This window comes from Hyperoodon ampullatus, assembly GCF_949752795.1.
Source record: "Hyperoodon ampullatus genome assembly, chromosome: 10".
Taxonomy (NCBI): Eukaryota; Metazoa; Chordata; class Mammalia; order Artiodactyla; family Ziphiidae; genus Hyperoodon; species Hyperoodon ampullatus.
Genome location: NC_136923.1, coordinates 101564332 through 101581180, shown reverse-complemented (window position 1 = coordinate 101581180; position 16849 = coordinate 101564332). Strand labels below are relative to the sequence as shown.

The following is a 16849-nucleotide window of genomic DNA, read 5'->3' as shown; positions in this document are numbered from 1 at the left end:
TGCCCAATTTCTCTCACTCTCATTTCCCAGAGCCCAGGATTCTTAAGGGCAAAGGGCAGTTCTCCTGCCGGCCGAGCCCGGGCCTGAGCAGAGCCAGGGGCCTCCATCCCCCCGCATGGAATCGAACGTCCCCACCATGGCTTCCCTGCCTTTGGCCAAAGATTCCTCCTTCCGGTGCAAGTTATTGAAGGAAACAATTCCCAAGGTTGATAGTTTCAAGTGCAGGGGGTGGTTCGTCTTAGCCCTCCCTCACGAGCGGCCGTCCAGGACCCAGGACGGACGACCCTGGGGGGTGAACTCCAGGGCGCAGGGAGGCCTCCTGCCTTTTGGGCTCCCAGACGACAGTGCATCAGGCCGTGCCAACCGTCTGCCTCAAGGTCTCCGCATGGATGAGTAGGTGCTGTGACCACCCAGTCTTGGCTTTACCCCACAGTCACTTAGGGACATTGAAAAACCTGCCCTGTTGGATCCCACTCCAGGCCAATTCAATCAGAATCTTGGCGGCTGGGGCCCAGGCTTTGTTTTAAAATTCTGCAGATGACTCTTACGTGCAGCGGGGCTGAGAAGCACTGCTCAACACCTAGGGGGACCCGCCCTTTCCGCCCCCAGCTCAGCCCTGTAAGAGCCTGACACTGGTTCTCTAACCCCACCCACACTTAGGGAATCAGGGTCTGTATTTGAATATGATGCTCAGATGGTACATATTCAAGTTTGAGGGGCTCCCAGAGATAAGAGATTGTAGCAGGAGATGGGGCGGTGTTAGGGTAGAATTCGGTGGACTTAGGCGGTCTCCGTTTTGAAACTGAAAGTCTTGCACCCCAGAATGCACTCAATTCCCAGCAAAATGGAAATTGATGGCAAAATGGAAAGGATGGTCATCCTAGACCAGTGGTTGTCAACGGGGTGCAATTTTGCCCCCCGGGGTGTTTAGTAATGGCTGGAGATGCTTTTGGTTGTCACAACTGGAGGTTGTTACTGGCATCTATTGGGTAGGGGCCGAGGATGCAGCTAAACATCCCACAACACACGGGACAGGCCCCGTAACAACTGTCCAGTCTGAAAGTTCATGGTGCCCAGGCTGAGAGACGGCCACGGGCTATGCAGAGTTAGTAGAACATACTGGTCCACCCTAGACAAGCAGTCAGCAACTGGACCTACTTCCTAGGGCAGTCCCATTCCACTTAGAGCTGGCCTTTGGAATCGAAGACCTTGCCTTGACCTTGACCCTCGAATTCTGCCTTTTTGGGTGACCCACTCAAGTTGCCTTCTTTGGGACTGAGCCTGGACCTTGCTTCCTCCATGGCTCCCTGAGCAGTGAGTTGTCCAGAAGACTAAGGCTCTGTCCCGCCATTGGAGACAACCTCAGATGAGCATATGGGGGCTGTTTTCACTTCGCCAGATGGGGCCAGATGGAGCGGCAAAGTGACAGGCCTTGAAGAACACGCATTTTGCCTCTAGCTGCCTCCAGTAATAATAATTAAAAAAGTGGACATCCTCTGGCTGTTTCTAGAGGGCTGTGCTTGACCACTGGGCTGTTTAGGTTGGTGGGATGTGCTTGACATCTTTACAGAGGCTTTCGCTGCCTTGATCCTGTCAGCCTTGGGACTCTTCATTCTCTGAGGTAGAACATCCTCTGAATCTTGGCACTAAAGAAACTGGGCTGTGTTTCTGAGCCCAAGAGAACAGGGCTCCTGAAATAGTACATTATGTAAATGCTGTGTTTTGCCACCGCACAAGAAATTGTTCTAGATAAAGTTTATTAAACGTGGCAAGAAGAAGAGATTTTCATTCTCTGAGTGGTGGAGCTGGGACCCTGCCAATACCATTTACGGTGTCTGGGGAAAGCCAGTGGGGGACACAGACAGGAGCTGCTTCATCTCTTTTCCAAAGAGCAAAGAAAACTAAATATAGCCAAGTGGAAACCATAGCACCTTTGAAGGTATGGGAGGTTTAAGTTATTCAGATCTTCCCAGCTGATTCTAGCCTACACATTCCCTTTCATCATCAATCTGGAAAATACGCTTCCCGTTCTACTTGGAAAACTTTCTTTGCAACAGACTCTCCTAGGATTGTACCCTGACCTGCTTGATCGATGTCTAGAATCCTGCGGCTTTTTGCCATATAGTGCAATTTATTTTAGGTTGCAATATGCAATTTATTGCATGCTGTTAGTGCCACCTACATGCAGGGTAAAGCAAGACACAGTCTTCAACTCCCTTCAGGTTATTCAGGACAAGCCTTGGGGTGGGCTGAGTGCGTGGGAGCTGTGTTGATACTGAGTCAGGCTTCAGTATCCCTAGATCGATGACTGAGACAGCTAATGTATCATGCCGTTCCAGCCCGCTAACTCACGTAAGCTCATGCTTTTATTGGATCATGGAGAGAAGGGGAAGGAGATTGAGAGATGGAACTCTAGTGCGGTGGGGAAAGGATGGCATATAGTTCCTCGTCCAGGGAAGTGAGGGGCAGCTGGACCCTAGGCAACGGGGCACAAGTAAGGGGCGGGCCTACTTAGGGCCCAAGAACGCACGGAGCTGGCTCACCATACCTGCCTGAATGGGATGTGGCTTCTGGTACCTGCTTTGCCTCTAATTGCTATGTGTGGCCTTGAACATGTCAACTCACCTTTCTGGTCTCAGTTTCCCAAAGTGTAAACACGTTGGAAGTTAGCATTTATGGGAAGCCTACTTGCGGGAAGCCTTCAGCATATATTATCTCATTGAGTTTCCTCCACAGCCCCCTTCTCTCACGCCACCCATCCAACCTGTCAACCAATCCTGAGGGCTCTACCTTCAGGAAACACCCAGATCTGGTAGCTGTCACCACCTCCCTCACCTTCACCACCATCTCTCACGGGACTATTGCAACAGCGTCCTAACTAGTCTCTAAGCTTCAATTCCACTTTGCCTATAGTCTGTTCTCAGCACAGCAACGGAGTGATCTTTCAGAACCCAAGTTAGACCAGGGCACACTTCTGCTCAACACCGTCTTACGGCTCTGCAGCTCACTCGGCATCACAGCCAAAATCTTTACGAGGGCCTCCAGGTCTTTACCTGGTCTATACCCACTAGCCTCCCCTGGATACCTTTGCTCCTGACCCTGGTCTCCTTGCTGCTCACTGAACACATCACATGAGCTCTGGCCTCAGGGCCTTTGCACTTACTTTTTTTTTTTCTGGCTGGAAAGCTCACTCCTTCCCTTCTGTCAGATTTCTGTTAAATGTCACCCTATCGGAGGGACTTTACTTGACCACACCCCTACCCCCACCCCTGGCACTCCCTGTCTTCCTTCCCTTGCTTTGTATTTTCCCATTCTACGCAGAACCATATATATTCACTTGTTTGATTGTTTATGTGGACCCCCCATCTTTCTCCCAGGAGACCATCAAGAAGCAACTCATCGCTGTGTCACCAGCACAAAATAATACCTGGACTTGTAGGCATTAAATAAAGGTGTGTGTGTGTAGCGGGGGTGAATCAACAACCCAGGGATGTGGGTAGTATTGTTCCCACATGCAGATGAGCTCAGATTACTTAAGTAATTTGCCTAGGGACACACAACTAGTAGGTGACACAGTCACAGCTAAAATCCAGATTTGTCTAATTCCAAGGTTCAGGTCCTCTCAATCCACTGAGTCTGTCTGTCCTAAACAGCTGTGATGACTGTTTTTTCTCCTGAGTCCTTTATATTGACAACGCGTTTCTGTAAGAATTATCTTTCTTCCAAGTGCTAGATCTTCCAGTTTCCAAAACAAATACCATGGTGATTTCTTAATTGTTGGCTAGTCTACTGAATCGAGGGGGATTTGCTTCCTTCAAGATTGAGTAGATTTCTTGAAATTAGGATTTTTTAGGAATAGTTTCCCATTTTTCTTGGAACATCTTTCTGAAGCCCCCCCAAAGGTACTTCCTGTGGCTTGGGACAGACACCAAGTCCAGGAAGCTTGAAAACAAGTGAGATGTGTGGCTTGACCACCCCAGGTGGGATCATACTCTTGCCTGACTCTGTGTTTTAAAAATTATTATTCATATACCTTTTTTTCCATTTCTTTTCCTGACTCACCTGTCAGGTCAACGGATCTGGTGCCCTGCCATGCTGACCCTTTCAACATGCTCTGTGTTCTAACTCCGTGTGCTCTGCCTGGAGACCAGGTTCTTCTGGTTGGCTCATTTGGCCAGTTGAGTGACCAGCTGCTGTGTACACCAAACACTGGTACCCCAGGGAATGAGACGGGTCGAAATTGCAGCCCCCAGGGCAAGCTGCGGCTTGTCAATCCCAGACCTACTTAAACTAGTCTGAATTTTTCATAGTGAAGAAGACGCTTTGGAAGGCCATGTATGCAAGGGAGGTGAGGATCGAGGTGTGGGAGAGGCCCCCGGGAGATGGCCAGGAGAGCAGAGCCTCCAGAGGTTTCTGGACAACACATCCCGGGGCTCGAGTTTCCTCTCCCAAGGATGGGCCCTCCTGACCCTGTACATCAGACAGCCCACCCTGCGGAGCTTAGATCTCCCTGCCCCCTAAATGGTAAAGCCAAACACACCATTCCTGCTGGGTGGCCCCCCAAAGCTGTTCCTGAGTTGGGAGAGAGGTACTGCCAGTGGGCCTGCTTTCTGAGACACAAGCTTCACCAACTCTCCTGTGCACAACAGTCCCCCTGGGATCTTGTTAAAATGCATGGGTCTGGGGTGGGGCCTGAGAGTCTGCATTTCTGACCAGCGCCCAGTGGGTGCTGATGTTTCAGATTCTTGGCCCACCCTGTAAGTAGCAAGAGGTTCAGTGACATTTAATGTTCGCGACTCATGGGGCTCTAAGCTTTGAAAATTTCAGTGCTCACTTCTGTGCACAAGTCACGAAGATGAAAGTGGGGGCCTTTCTAGAAAAAGTGGGTCCTGCCCTGTGGTTCATGCACCTGAGCTCTGGGCCAGGGCTTTAACTTTGACAGGAAGCTATTAGGGAAGATCAGCACAGAGCCAGACAAGGAAGCAGGTGACATTTCCTGGAGAGAACAGCCCCCCTCGTTAACTTACAGGACAAGGGCTCCAGTGTCACCTCAAACGTCTCGTTCTTGAATTCTGCCTTGGCGACCCCGGTGTAGAAAGTGATGTTGCCTGAGAGATAGGCTGAGATGGTGTAGTGGGCGGGGCCATTGTTACGGAAGGTGATGGTGACCTTGAAGTCTCTTCCCAGCACGGCATTCTCCACTTCAAAATTCATGTGGACGTCAGACCTCGATTTGACGATGCCCTCTGTGTTGAGGGGCTTTTTAGCCCCATACATCAGGGCAGTTTCTAGGGCCAACCTCTCTTCTTCTCGACCTAGGAAAGGTGCAGAGATAAGGACAATGCAAGCCACCCGAGAGAAAGTCATCTTAATGAACAGTGTGCTGTGGGCACTGCTTGCTGGGCTTGCCGGGCTGCCTCTGTAAGCCACAGGCTTCCCTCTGGGGCAGGCGTCACCATCATCCCATGTTATACATTCTGCAAAATCAAGTTCCCAGAGAGTTAGGACCTGCCTGGCTGCCGGGTTCGGCCTATCTGAACAGGGGTTACTACAGAGCATACTCCAAGGGTTGTTTTTCCAGGGTCACTGTTTCGGGGCTCAGCAGATAGAACTGGCAAAACCTAACTCTTCTCAAACTGTGGGATTAGTTGGCTTTCCTCCCAATGTCCTAGCCACATAGCTGGAAGAGTTGCATCTTGCCTTTCACCTTCTACAATGTGAGTTTTCTCCCATTCATGGGTCTGCCCGGCAAGACCTGTCTTCCTCATGTCTCCTTCCACTCGGACCTGTCCCACTTGGCTTGTGAAAGCTAGTCATGCAAATGGCTAGCAAAAGAAGAATCACTTTGAAATAAAAATGCTGGTTTTTATAGTTACATTAATTTTAAGATGTTGCCTCTCACTTAACTAATAAAAACTGCAACGAAAAGGAAGAGGTCAATTAATAGTGCTAACAGGTATCACTGGGAGCTAACTATGTGATGGGAAGTGCATATTGTGCTCCAGCTCATCTAATCCTCAGAAAGGCTCTGCAAGGCAGGGACCATTACTACCATTGGTTTCCTTGTGTGTAAAATAAGGACGCATACGTGGTAGGGTTGGTAAGTGTTCTACAGGTAGGACATGCCTAAGAATTGGCAGCTACTAGGACTTTGCAAAGACAGAGAAAATGCCAGCAGGTGTTGCGAACAAATGAATGTGTATTTCTGTGTGTGTATTAACAATTTCTCTGATTGTCAAGACTGCAAGAATGTGCCAGAAACAACTGGTCCAGGACAAGCATTGGCTAGAGCACATGTTTCACAGTCGACAAGAGGGAGATAACACTAAAGGGGAAGAGTGGCTGTGATAGGGAAAGCATAGTGAAATATTTTAGCGGAAGGCATCTGGCAAATAGCTCCCCAAGGAAGAGGGCATTAATGATCACGGCTTTGGACGGGCACCAAACATGCGTTTAGGCAAAATGTGGGAGGTGAACACCAGCAGCGGGAACATGGTCATGGTCAGAGGGGTGCCTCGTGGGGAGAGGATGAGCTGGCCGAGTGGAGGAGGGGCGGTGGAAGCTTCTGGACTCTGGGAGGGACTTCACAGCAGGTCGTAGATGGAGGAACCTCTAGCTTCCTTCTGGGGACCAGCCTGTCCCGCTGAGCAGGAGCTGCCAGCGAGGCAGGCGAGGGTTTCCAGGAAGCGCAGGCCCAGGTAAGAGGTAGAATTCCCAGCTCGACAGAATCCCCGCTCTCTGCAGTTGTGGTCTGAGCTCTGATGTCTCACATAATGCAGGGCCATGAATTTGGTGCCGAGAGAATGATCTAAAGCCAGATCACATTTTCTGAGGCTCCTCTGTGGCCCCAGGACCAAGGTCAAAACCACCCTTCCATTAACTGGGTGTCATGAGAGTCCCCTTTATGTCTGATGAAGCCTCTTCTCATTGCTCAGGTCTTAGCTCAGATGTCACCTTCTCAGAGCGTCCCCCCCCACTTCCGTTACTCTGGTCCTCTCGTCTCTCACTAACACTTTACCTGGTTTTCTTTCCTTTCCCCAGAACTCGTCACTGTGTGACATTACTTCTCCCAGGAGATAGTAAGCTCTGTGTCCCCAGGACCTGGGACCCAGCCTGGCACAGAGGCTCTGGAGGACTGGGGTTTGGAGAAGCACTTTGCCTTCATCTAGGGACAAAACTTTCATCTTTATAATAGATATGAAATAGTCCGGTTTAGGACATCTGATGTTCAGTTGAGCTCACCTGTGCAAGTGCCACCTGAGCTACCATTCCTTTGATCACCTCATGCTAGTTATGCCCCTGTGATGTCCAGGCACCATGCCAGGCTCAGATGAGAAGCACAGCCCTTCCCACCCGGGTCTAAGGGGACTAGTGCAGAGGGATCACCACACGCGTATCCGTCACAGATGCTGGGTCAATCGTTTGTGTGTGGTGCAGGAAACACGGGGCAGAGATTTGACACCACCTGGCGGCAGGGGAGGCTTCTCAGAGGGTATTTCCTTCCAGAGCAAGAGCAAAGCCATAGAGGCAAGTGGGAGCCTGGCTTGGTGGAGGAACTGTCACAGCTCACCTGGCTGCTGATTTTGATGCCTTGTGGGTATGGCTAGGAAGAGCTGCGAGGGGGCAAAAAGGCAACTAGCAGAGGCTTGGCGAGCTCTGGCTGGAATACCCTGCAGGCAACGGAAGCGAGTGAGGGCTTTTAAGCAGTGCAGCAACAGGTTGAGATTTATGTCATTAAGTATGTCACTTTGGAGGCAATGGCTTAAACAGAAGGAAAGAGGGTGAGGAGGGAAGGTGGAATTGGGAGGCTATAGCAGTTATCCAGGAGAAAAAAAATCAGAGTCCAAGCTGATAGTAGGAGCATGGTAGTAATAATAGAATTACCAGCAATAGTGGAAACTAACTTTTGTTGGCCATTTACTACACATCAGGGACTATGTTAAGGGCCTTCCACGCCCGGCACCATTTGATTCTCAGGGAGGGGCCATGGAGACAGGGGAGGAGATAAATTTGGACCATTTCGAAGGGGACTTTTAGAGGATTTGCTGCTTGACTTATTCTCAACGTGCTAAGTTTGGGTGGATCATGGTTTTCTTCCCTGGGGCAGGGAGCATGGGAGAAATAGATCTGGGGTGGGGAGGGAGTGATAGAAGGTGGCATTTGGGAAGGTTTAGGTTCCTATGGGACGTTTAGGTGAATGTGGGGCTTAAAAGTGAAGTCTAGGCTGGAGACAGACTTGGGAGAATCAGCACGTGTGTGCATGTTAACACGAGCTACTGGGTAGGAACAAAGCCTAGAAGGAAGAAACATTCTGAGGGGGGCAAAGAAAGGGGAGCTCTGAGTTGCAGAAGAAGATGGAAAAACGAGTCAGGTAGGTTGGGATGGAACCAGGAGAAAGCTGTATCATAGGAACAAAGAGAAGAGAGAACGCCAAAGCAACCTAAGTGTCCAATCAAGAGATGAATGGTAAAGGAAGATGTGGTATGTATACACAATGGAATATTACGCAGCCATAAAAAAGAATGAAAATGTTGCCATTTGCAGCACCGTGGATAGATTTGGAGGACATTATGCTAAGGCAAATATGTCAGACAGAGAAAGACTAATACTGTCTGATATCACTCATATGTGGAATCTAAAAAACTAGTGAATAGAACAAAAAAGAAGTAGACTCACAGATATAGAAAGCAAACTAGTGCCTACCATTGGGAAGGTGTGGGAGGGACAATAGGAGGGTAGAGGATTAAGAGGTACAAACTATTAGGTATAAAATAAACTACAAGGATATATTGTACAACATGGGGAATATAGCCAATATTTTATAGGAACTATCAATGGCATATAACCTCGAAAAATTATGAATCACTATATTGTACACCTGTAACTTATACAATATTGTACAGCAACTATACTTGAATAAAAAATAAAGTTAAAAAAATTAAAAAAATGTTAATTAAAAAAAGAAGAGATAATTTCAAGAAATGTGAGTGAGCAACAACCTCAAAAAATGCAGGAGGTTTTAGGCAAACTGAAATCTGCAAAATGTTTATTCTACATGGCAATCAGATGTCTTGGCAACCTTGAGGAGAAGGGCTTCAAGGATGAGCAGGTGGCAGAACTCAGGGCACAGTGGATGAGAAATAAAAGGAAAAGGAAAAGGATGTTGGGTGCAGGCAGCTGTGCAGGCAAAGAGAAGAAAGGATGGACCATGTTTGCAGGGGACTTTATTGTTGAAAAAGAGTTTTGTAAATTTTCTTAACACAGGTGTCATGGTCATGGGAAGGAGCTAATAGAGAGGGAGAGATGAAAATACAAGTGACAGAAGGTATAAGTGATGGAGCGAAGAGGAAACGGGACCCAGACACCATCACAGAAGAAGACATTGCTGCAGGAGAAGTTCTAAGAATTCTAGTTTTCCAAATTTTATAGTTTCTTCATCTTATATTTTAAAGAAGGGTATAAAATTGACATTAAGCTTTAGCTCATCGAAGTGAAAAATGATCTTTCCACAGTCTAGTTCATTAAAATAGTAAATGCCTAAATCTGGTAATATTTTTTTCTATGTTTTCACTCCTACCACAGGTTAGTGGCCACACTCAGCCTTTGTAGAGAAATTACATAAGAGATTCAATAATGAGGATCAGGGTGGCAAATGCATGGGCCCAGGTGCTGGCAGTCTCTCCTAGATGCCCTTGGGGGACATCGATAACCACTCCCTCTTTCCCACCGCATACAGGAGCGGGGTCGGCTTCCTTCTTCAACGGCACTCACTCCATCATTCCCAACGTTAGAATAGGAAACCCACATGCCATCCTTGATTAAGAAGCTAACGATCCACCTGGAATCAGACTCCAGCCCAGGAGCAGGATGGGATGTCTCTTAAACCATCTATGCGGATTTTAGGGGCTCTTCTGTTTGGACAAGCCCTCCACACTTCCCACTCTTCTGAGCCTTGCCCTCTTGCCAGACCTTGGAGGCCTGGACCTCAGCTGTCTTCCCCATTCAGAGCTGGCACATTTTATGTGTTTTAATCTGGGATTCTCCCTTGGCCGAGCTCCTGACTCCTCTTTCATGGACTGACGTCTGACCCCGATTTGGTCTTCACCACCACCTCCGTGGCTGACCACGCAGGGCATCCTGCTGAGCAGTTTAAACAAGATAGCTGGTCACTTGGACGGCTTCCTAGAGGACGGCTCAGCTCTTGTTCTAGACACTGTCTGCTCAGGACTCTCCCACGCTGGGAGAGTTTATCCACAATCCCTGCCCTGCTGCCTTTTCCTGGAGAGCTCGTTCCCTGGGGAAAGAGTCATCCCCATGTCTCCCTGTTTGTCCTTCAGACTCAGGGAGCCCACAGCTAAAGTCCTTGAGGATCCCTGAGCATCTGTCCAACCAGCCCTGTCCTAGGCATCCAACACACAGCTTCCTGCCCGTCGCTCTAGCTATTATAGATGGGAAGGCAGGGCTGTGTGTGGCTCCATCCCGTGTTTGGAATCTGGCGGGTGGTTAACAGCAAGTAGTTGAAAGGATGAATGAATAAATGTGTGGATGTTACAGCCAGTTCCTTTCATTCCTATATGGACTCCTTTTTCCTTTCCAAATCCTTTTGCCTGTCACTCTATCACAAGAGGGCATGGCTCGTTTGTTTTGTTTTATTGTCCTTTTTTAAAAAAAAAATAAATTTAGTTATTTATTTATTTTATTTTTGTCTGCATTGGGTCCTCACTGTGGTGCGCAGGCTTCTCATTATGGTGGCTTCTCTTGTTGCGAAGCACGGGCTCTAGGCGTGTGGGCTTCAGCAGTTGTGGCACATGGGCTCTAGAGCACAGGCTCAATAGCTGTGGCACACGGGCCCAGTTGCTCCACGGCATGTGGGATCCTCCTGGACCAGGGCTCGAACCCGTGTCCCCTGCATCGGCAGGCGGATTCTTAACCACTGCGCCACTAGGGAAGCCCTCGCTTATGTTTTTAAAAACTCTCTTTTTAGAGAAAAGCCCAAAAGAAAAAAAAATCTTTTGTATCGAGGTTGTGCAGTGGATGATAACCAACAGAAGAGAAGAACTATCTATTTCAGGAATACAGCAAAAATTCACGGGTTCAGATGGCACAAATCCTGAATTTCTCAATTCAGCAAACTTTCTCTTTATAGTGCAAATTGCTTTTGTAAATAAGAGCAGGGAGACAGAGGATCTAAAATATTTAAAACAAATTCTGCACTCAGCATTTCAGGAATACTGATGAATATTTAGGTATATGCAAATGACTCTTCATTTTTATCCATTTACTAAAATGGCATTTGCCATTCCCAAGAAGCTCTGTTGGTGAATCACTTGTAACATATATTCCACGTCCCCATGAAGACACCGAAGGTCCTCCACCTCCTGTCCATTACTGACCTTGGGGAGATTTGACCCCAGCCTCTGGGCACTTAATGAGCTTAATGCTTCAGTAATGTCTGCAGGACCCTAAACACACCGGCTGATTCACACCCCATGGCCTTGTCATATTCTCATCTTCTGGAAACCCTGGTCCAGCTTCCTTTAGCTATGGTCTGTGACTTCTCTTATCGGGCTTTGTTTTTCTGAATCTCCTGGTTGGACTGACTGCCCCTCTTCTTTGTTTCCAAAGCCCTCAGCAGAATGAACCTATCCCTTGCCCAGAAACTGGGTTCTACTCACCGTGGGGGTCCCAGCACCAAACACAACTCCAGGCATAGAGCAGGCACTCAGTATGGTGGAGACGGGACTGAACTCAACAGCTCTATTTCAAACATTCCACACACGAAGAGTTAACAAAAACCACCTTAACATTATTTTATGATTGAAACGGGCCTTCATTCTAATTGGCCTGAATTAGTGAGACTGCAGTGTCCTATTAATGTTGTATCATCTACCCCAGGGGATTTCCACGATATGTCAAGGGAACAATGCATGTGAAAATAGTTTTCAAGGTACTATACAAACGTGACCAGGTATTTAAATTTCATTATTGAACTAAAAGTACATTAGTTATGTCATGTTTTCTGATAGGATGATTTGAAATTAAGATTCTTTCATATTTTTATGAACACGAACACATTCTATATTCTGTTAAAATAGACGTGACTTTAAAGCATTTATTTCAAAAGCCATGTGAAGCAGAATTCCGCTCAAAGCAAACAAACAAGTAAAACTACATTGACACGAGAAATTGTGGGTGTGATGTGTATTCACTCCAGTTCTCGCCTAACTTCCAAATGCTGCAAATGGCCACGCCTTCTCCAGAACACATGTCTTCGTGGTGACCGTGACTGTAACTACGGAAGTGCTAAGCAGACTTGGGCAGAGCAGTCTTCATTCGACTGCAGGAACTTACCTTCTTGGAACTTGTAGGCATCAGTAATGTCCTTCACGCCGTCTCCTCCAACTTGCTTGGTCACGATTAATTTCCCAATGTGGGTGGTGTCAAGGGTTTCAACCACATGAGTGCCATCTTTCTTAGCTGTAATGTAAACAAGATCACTGTTGACCTAAAAACAGGAGAGGAGACCATTAGCCAGCATCCAATGTTCCTGTCACCAAAATCTCTAACCCTCAATAGTGTAGCCATGTAGGGTCCCTGGAGACAGCATTATTCATCATGCTAAGTCATTTAAGTGCCAACCATTTCTTTCTTTCCTTTCTCTTGCTGGCAAATTCTACCTCCTAAGGCAAAGCAGAAAGTGCCCTGTTACTCTCCTTCTCAGACTTCTTTAAACTGACAGTGATGGCGTGACCTACTTCCAGGAAGAAGAGAAAGTCTGCTGGGTGGCTCCTGGGAGATTTTCCTCCAGGTAGATGCATAGGTCCAAATCCATCAAGATGTATACATTAAATGTATGCATTTTAAATATCAATTTTACCCCATTAAAGCTTAAAATAATTAAAGCAAGTAAATGGAGAGAAGGAAGGCTGTGCTAGGCAGAGGGCCTGACCGCTTCAAAGGTTCTGAGGAGGGTATTTGAGAGACGCCCGGGATTAGCTGCAGGGAACACGGGCTCTGGTCTTGGGTGTGTACTTCTAGAAAGTTACCTTGTCCTCTCTGAAACTCCCTTCCTGCTTCTATAAAATGAAAATAATTACACTTGTTCTGCCAGTTTCATAGGAACACCTTGGGACTGAGCGAGAGAGAATCTATGTGAGCACGATTCTCACAGAGGTTTGTAAACATCAAAATTGAGTAAAAATGTAATGATCACTACTAGGTAATGGGAAAACTTGATGATAGATCCCTAGCTTTTAAAGATGAGGTTTAAGAGAGCAACTTTTCTCTGCTTTCTCACAAAATGTTCTGAATTTACGTGAAGTCTGATCTCCATTAAGGAGAAAGGAAGTAATCAATATTTATTGACCCATAATGTTTCAGGGACATTTTTAAATGATTCAATTTAAACCCCACAGCGACAATCCTGTGAGGTAGGTACTATTATCCTTGTTTTATAGGCGAGGCACCAAGAGTCAGAGAGTCAGCAGAGTGTTTGTGGTCACATGGCTGGGAGGTGGTGGAGAAGAAGTACAAACATGGGCAGGGGCGTGCCCATTGCACATGCCCTGACCCTCACCCGGGGTGGTCACAGCATATGCCCCGACCTTCACCCTGGGTGGTCACAGCACATGCCCTGACCTTCACCCTGGGTGGTCACAGCACATGCCCCGACCCACACCCTGGGTGGTCACAGCACATGCCCTGACCCTCACCCTGGGTGGTCACAGCACATGCCCTGATCCTCACCCTGGGTGGTCATAGCACATGCCCTGACCCTCACCCTGGGTGGTCATAGCACATGCCCTGACCCTCACCCTGGGTGGTCATAGCACATGCCCTGACCCTCACCCTGGGTGGTCATAGCACATGCCCTGACCCTCACCCTGGGTGGTCATAGCATATGCCCTGACCCTCACCCTGGTGGTCATAGCACATGCCCCGACCCTCACCCTGGGTGGTCATAGCACATGCCCCGACCCTCACCCTGGGTGGTCATAGCACATGCCCTGACCTTCACCCTGGGTGGTCATAGCATATGCCCTGACCTTCACCCGGGGTGACCCGTACCTGTTCCCTGGAGCTTCACAGCTCACTGCCTCTCCCGCATCACCCCACAGGACCATGGCACCACGTGGTGAGGAGATGCTTCCAGGCCCGGGGCCTGGGGGGTTCTATGCTGCCTCCGATTTCTGAGGGGTGATGAGGCTGGCCCTGCTCCTCAGCAGAGTATCCAGGGCTTGGTGGCGAAAGGCACGTGATGTGAAAGGCTGAAATGCGACACCAGGAATCAGGACAAAGAGGACAGAGCAGACACCTAAAGAATATTTCTCATTTTGGAAAACAAAGTTCAAGGAAACTTTAAATGAGCTTCCTGAGAATGTCAGCCTTCCCTCTGGAGGAGACCATGCAGGCATGGACAGCTCCCTCCTCACTTGCAAATTATAGCCACAATGATGATAAATATCCTCTTAATAAACAACTCTTACAGCAGCTTTCAGTTTTCCAGGGAGACCAGGCTAAATATGAAAGTGGATAAATCCTTGTCTCCCCTTGAGCATAGCTTAGGAAATTTATGTAAGCTAAAATCTCAGGCGAGCCCACTACACTGTCCCTTGTGAGGAAAGGAGAGGAGAAAGACAAACATAAAATGGCTTTTGCATATGTATGTTGGGCGTCAGGGTTTAGGGAAAGGATCCTTTCCAAGTGACATCCTCAAGCTTTCTTTTCGGTTGCAGCCGCTAGCGTGGTGGTTCTCCATCCGGACTGCACATTAGAATCACCGAGGGGCTTAGAAAGTGTATGCAAGGCCAGCTGGATCTCTATGGTAGAACAGTCATAAGTGGAAGAAATATTGGACCTAGGCTGCGTGACTTTGGGCAAGTTACTGAATATCTCTGAGCCTGGGTTTAATTATACCTCCCTTGCAAGGCTGGCAAGTAGATCAGCAGCACCTGTGAAAGTCCTATGTTTAATTTCTTTTGAGTGAAAAGGAGTATTAGGGACCCTCTAGTCTTACCCATACATTTGAAAGGGCTCTGGTCACGCAGAACCTGGGCAACCCAACGTGAAGTATGGCTATTCTCAGCCCCACCACCCCTTGCTTCTTGGTCAGACACAGGCACTTCCAAAGTGGGGTGGACAGTAGGGGGAGGGCTTTCCTACCAGGAGGAATGTATGTGTAAAGACTCTGATACGACAGCATGTCTGGATGTCTCAGGGCCCCTGGGGCTCAGCAAAGGTGGCCTGGGTCCTCAGGCTAGAGGGCGGCCTCCTGCAAACTTCTGCTTGTTGCCCAAGGAACGTAAACGTGTGTCCACTGCTGGCAGAAGCTACACTTCTCACCTCTCAAGATGGAAGCTCTGGTTTTCAGGACCCAGGACAGTGTTTGCTCTCTTCATTTGTTCCCAAGTGGAAGTAACCGCCCTGCAGGCTGTGCTGAGAAGGGGGTGCTCCTTCCGGGGCTTCTGAAGGAAGGCAGTGGGTGCCCACCTGGTCCTGGAGCCTTCCTGGCACAACTGCCAGACGTCCACCCCGTGTTTGCCACTCCTTCAGCCCGCAGGGGCTGGCTACGCAGCCACACTCCTGTGCACGCCCCCTGCTGCTGCCTACGTGGGCCTCATCTCCCACCAGGACTGCCGGCACTTGAGGGTGCCATGTGACCCCTGTCTCTCTGGGATACTGCTCTCAGCAGGGTACTATGCACACGCTTTTGCTTGCTCTATTCACTCATGTATTTACTGGTGGCTGCCATGTGCCAGACCCTGCTTTCAGCGATGAGAAGCCAACAAGAGCCTACCCGCGTGGCACTTAACGTTCTAGCAAGGAGAGAAATAATAACACTGAGTCAGAGCAGAAGGACGGAAACAACAGGGCAGGTGGTGATGTTTCAGGTGGGAGGTGGTGTCACTGAAGGTCTCTTCGAGGACGTGAGCTGAACAGCGATCGGGATGCAGGGAGGGAACAGGACATGCGAAGTGGGGTGGAGGCGAGGGGAGGAGCTGTCACAGCCAAAGGAACAGCATGTGTAAAGGCTCTGACAGAAGAGCAAGAAGGTCAGTATGGCTGGAAGGAAATGAGCAAGGCATGGGGGTGGAGGGGAAGCCAGGGTCCAGATCACACAGACTCTTGTAATGATTTATGCTTCAGTGTATTGTAAAAGTGATGCGAATCCATTAGAAGGTTTGGGGCAGGGAAGGGACACGTTTCTATTTACATTATGAAGGATACTTCTGGCTGGTTTGTGGAGAATAAACAGGAAAGGGGCAAGCAAGGCGGAAGCAGATGATTTAGGGGCAGACGTCCCAGATCTCAGTGCTGTTCAGAGCTCAGAGGGTAATGATGGAGATCGCTGGCGTGGTTGGATCTGTGATCTTATTGGAAGGTATTATATTCCCGGCAGGATGCCTGAGGAAGGTTAAGAAGAGAAGCCAAGATGATTTCAAAGTTTCATAGGGTATTTGAACGAACGGGTGAATTATTTTAGCTCAGACTAGGGGATGCCAGAAAATGGGCTGCATCTAATAAGTGGTAGGAAAATAAACAACCTTGAATTGAGAACGAAGACTCTGCACAGGAGCAGTTGCACAGTTAGTGTACAGGGAACTGCTGGCCCAGAGCAAGGGGAGGTGTGGCTTCTAGAGCAATGGGGTGGTGACTGCGGCCCCGAGGAGCCTGTCACTGCTGCCGTGAAAATTAGCTCGGGGCCAGGGAGGGAAAATGGGTGTGTGCGTGTGCGTGTGTGTGTGTGAGTTTGAGTGGGACGGCGTGAGGGGGTCAACAGACACAACTAGAAGAAGCTAAGACAGAAGAGAAGCAGCAGTTCCTGATGCTTAGTGAACGTGGGAATTGC

At 48.5% G+C, this 16849-nt stretch overlaps 1 protein-coding gene across 1 annotated transcript in view; it reads right to left on the bottom strand.

Annotated features, from left to right (window-relative positions):
* F13A1 (coagulation factor XIII A chain) overlaps window positions 1-16849 on the bottom strand; it is a gene marked incomplete at both ends in the record, with an annotated part of 137104 nt that overhangs the window by 18927 nt on the left and 101328 nt on the right. Inside the window, 2 exons of the mRNA XM_079713970.1 lie at window positions 5028-5315; window positions 12352-12505. Coding sequence (XP_079570096.1) covers window positions 5028-5315; window positions 12352-12505 — 442 coding nt within the window. The remainder of the gene's footprint in view (window positions 1-5027; window positions 5316-12351; window positions 12506-16849) is intronic.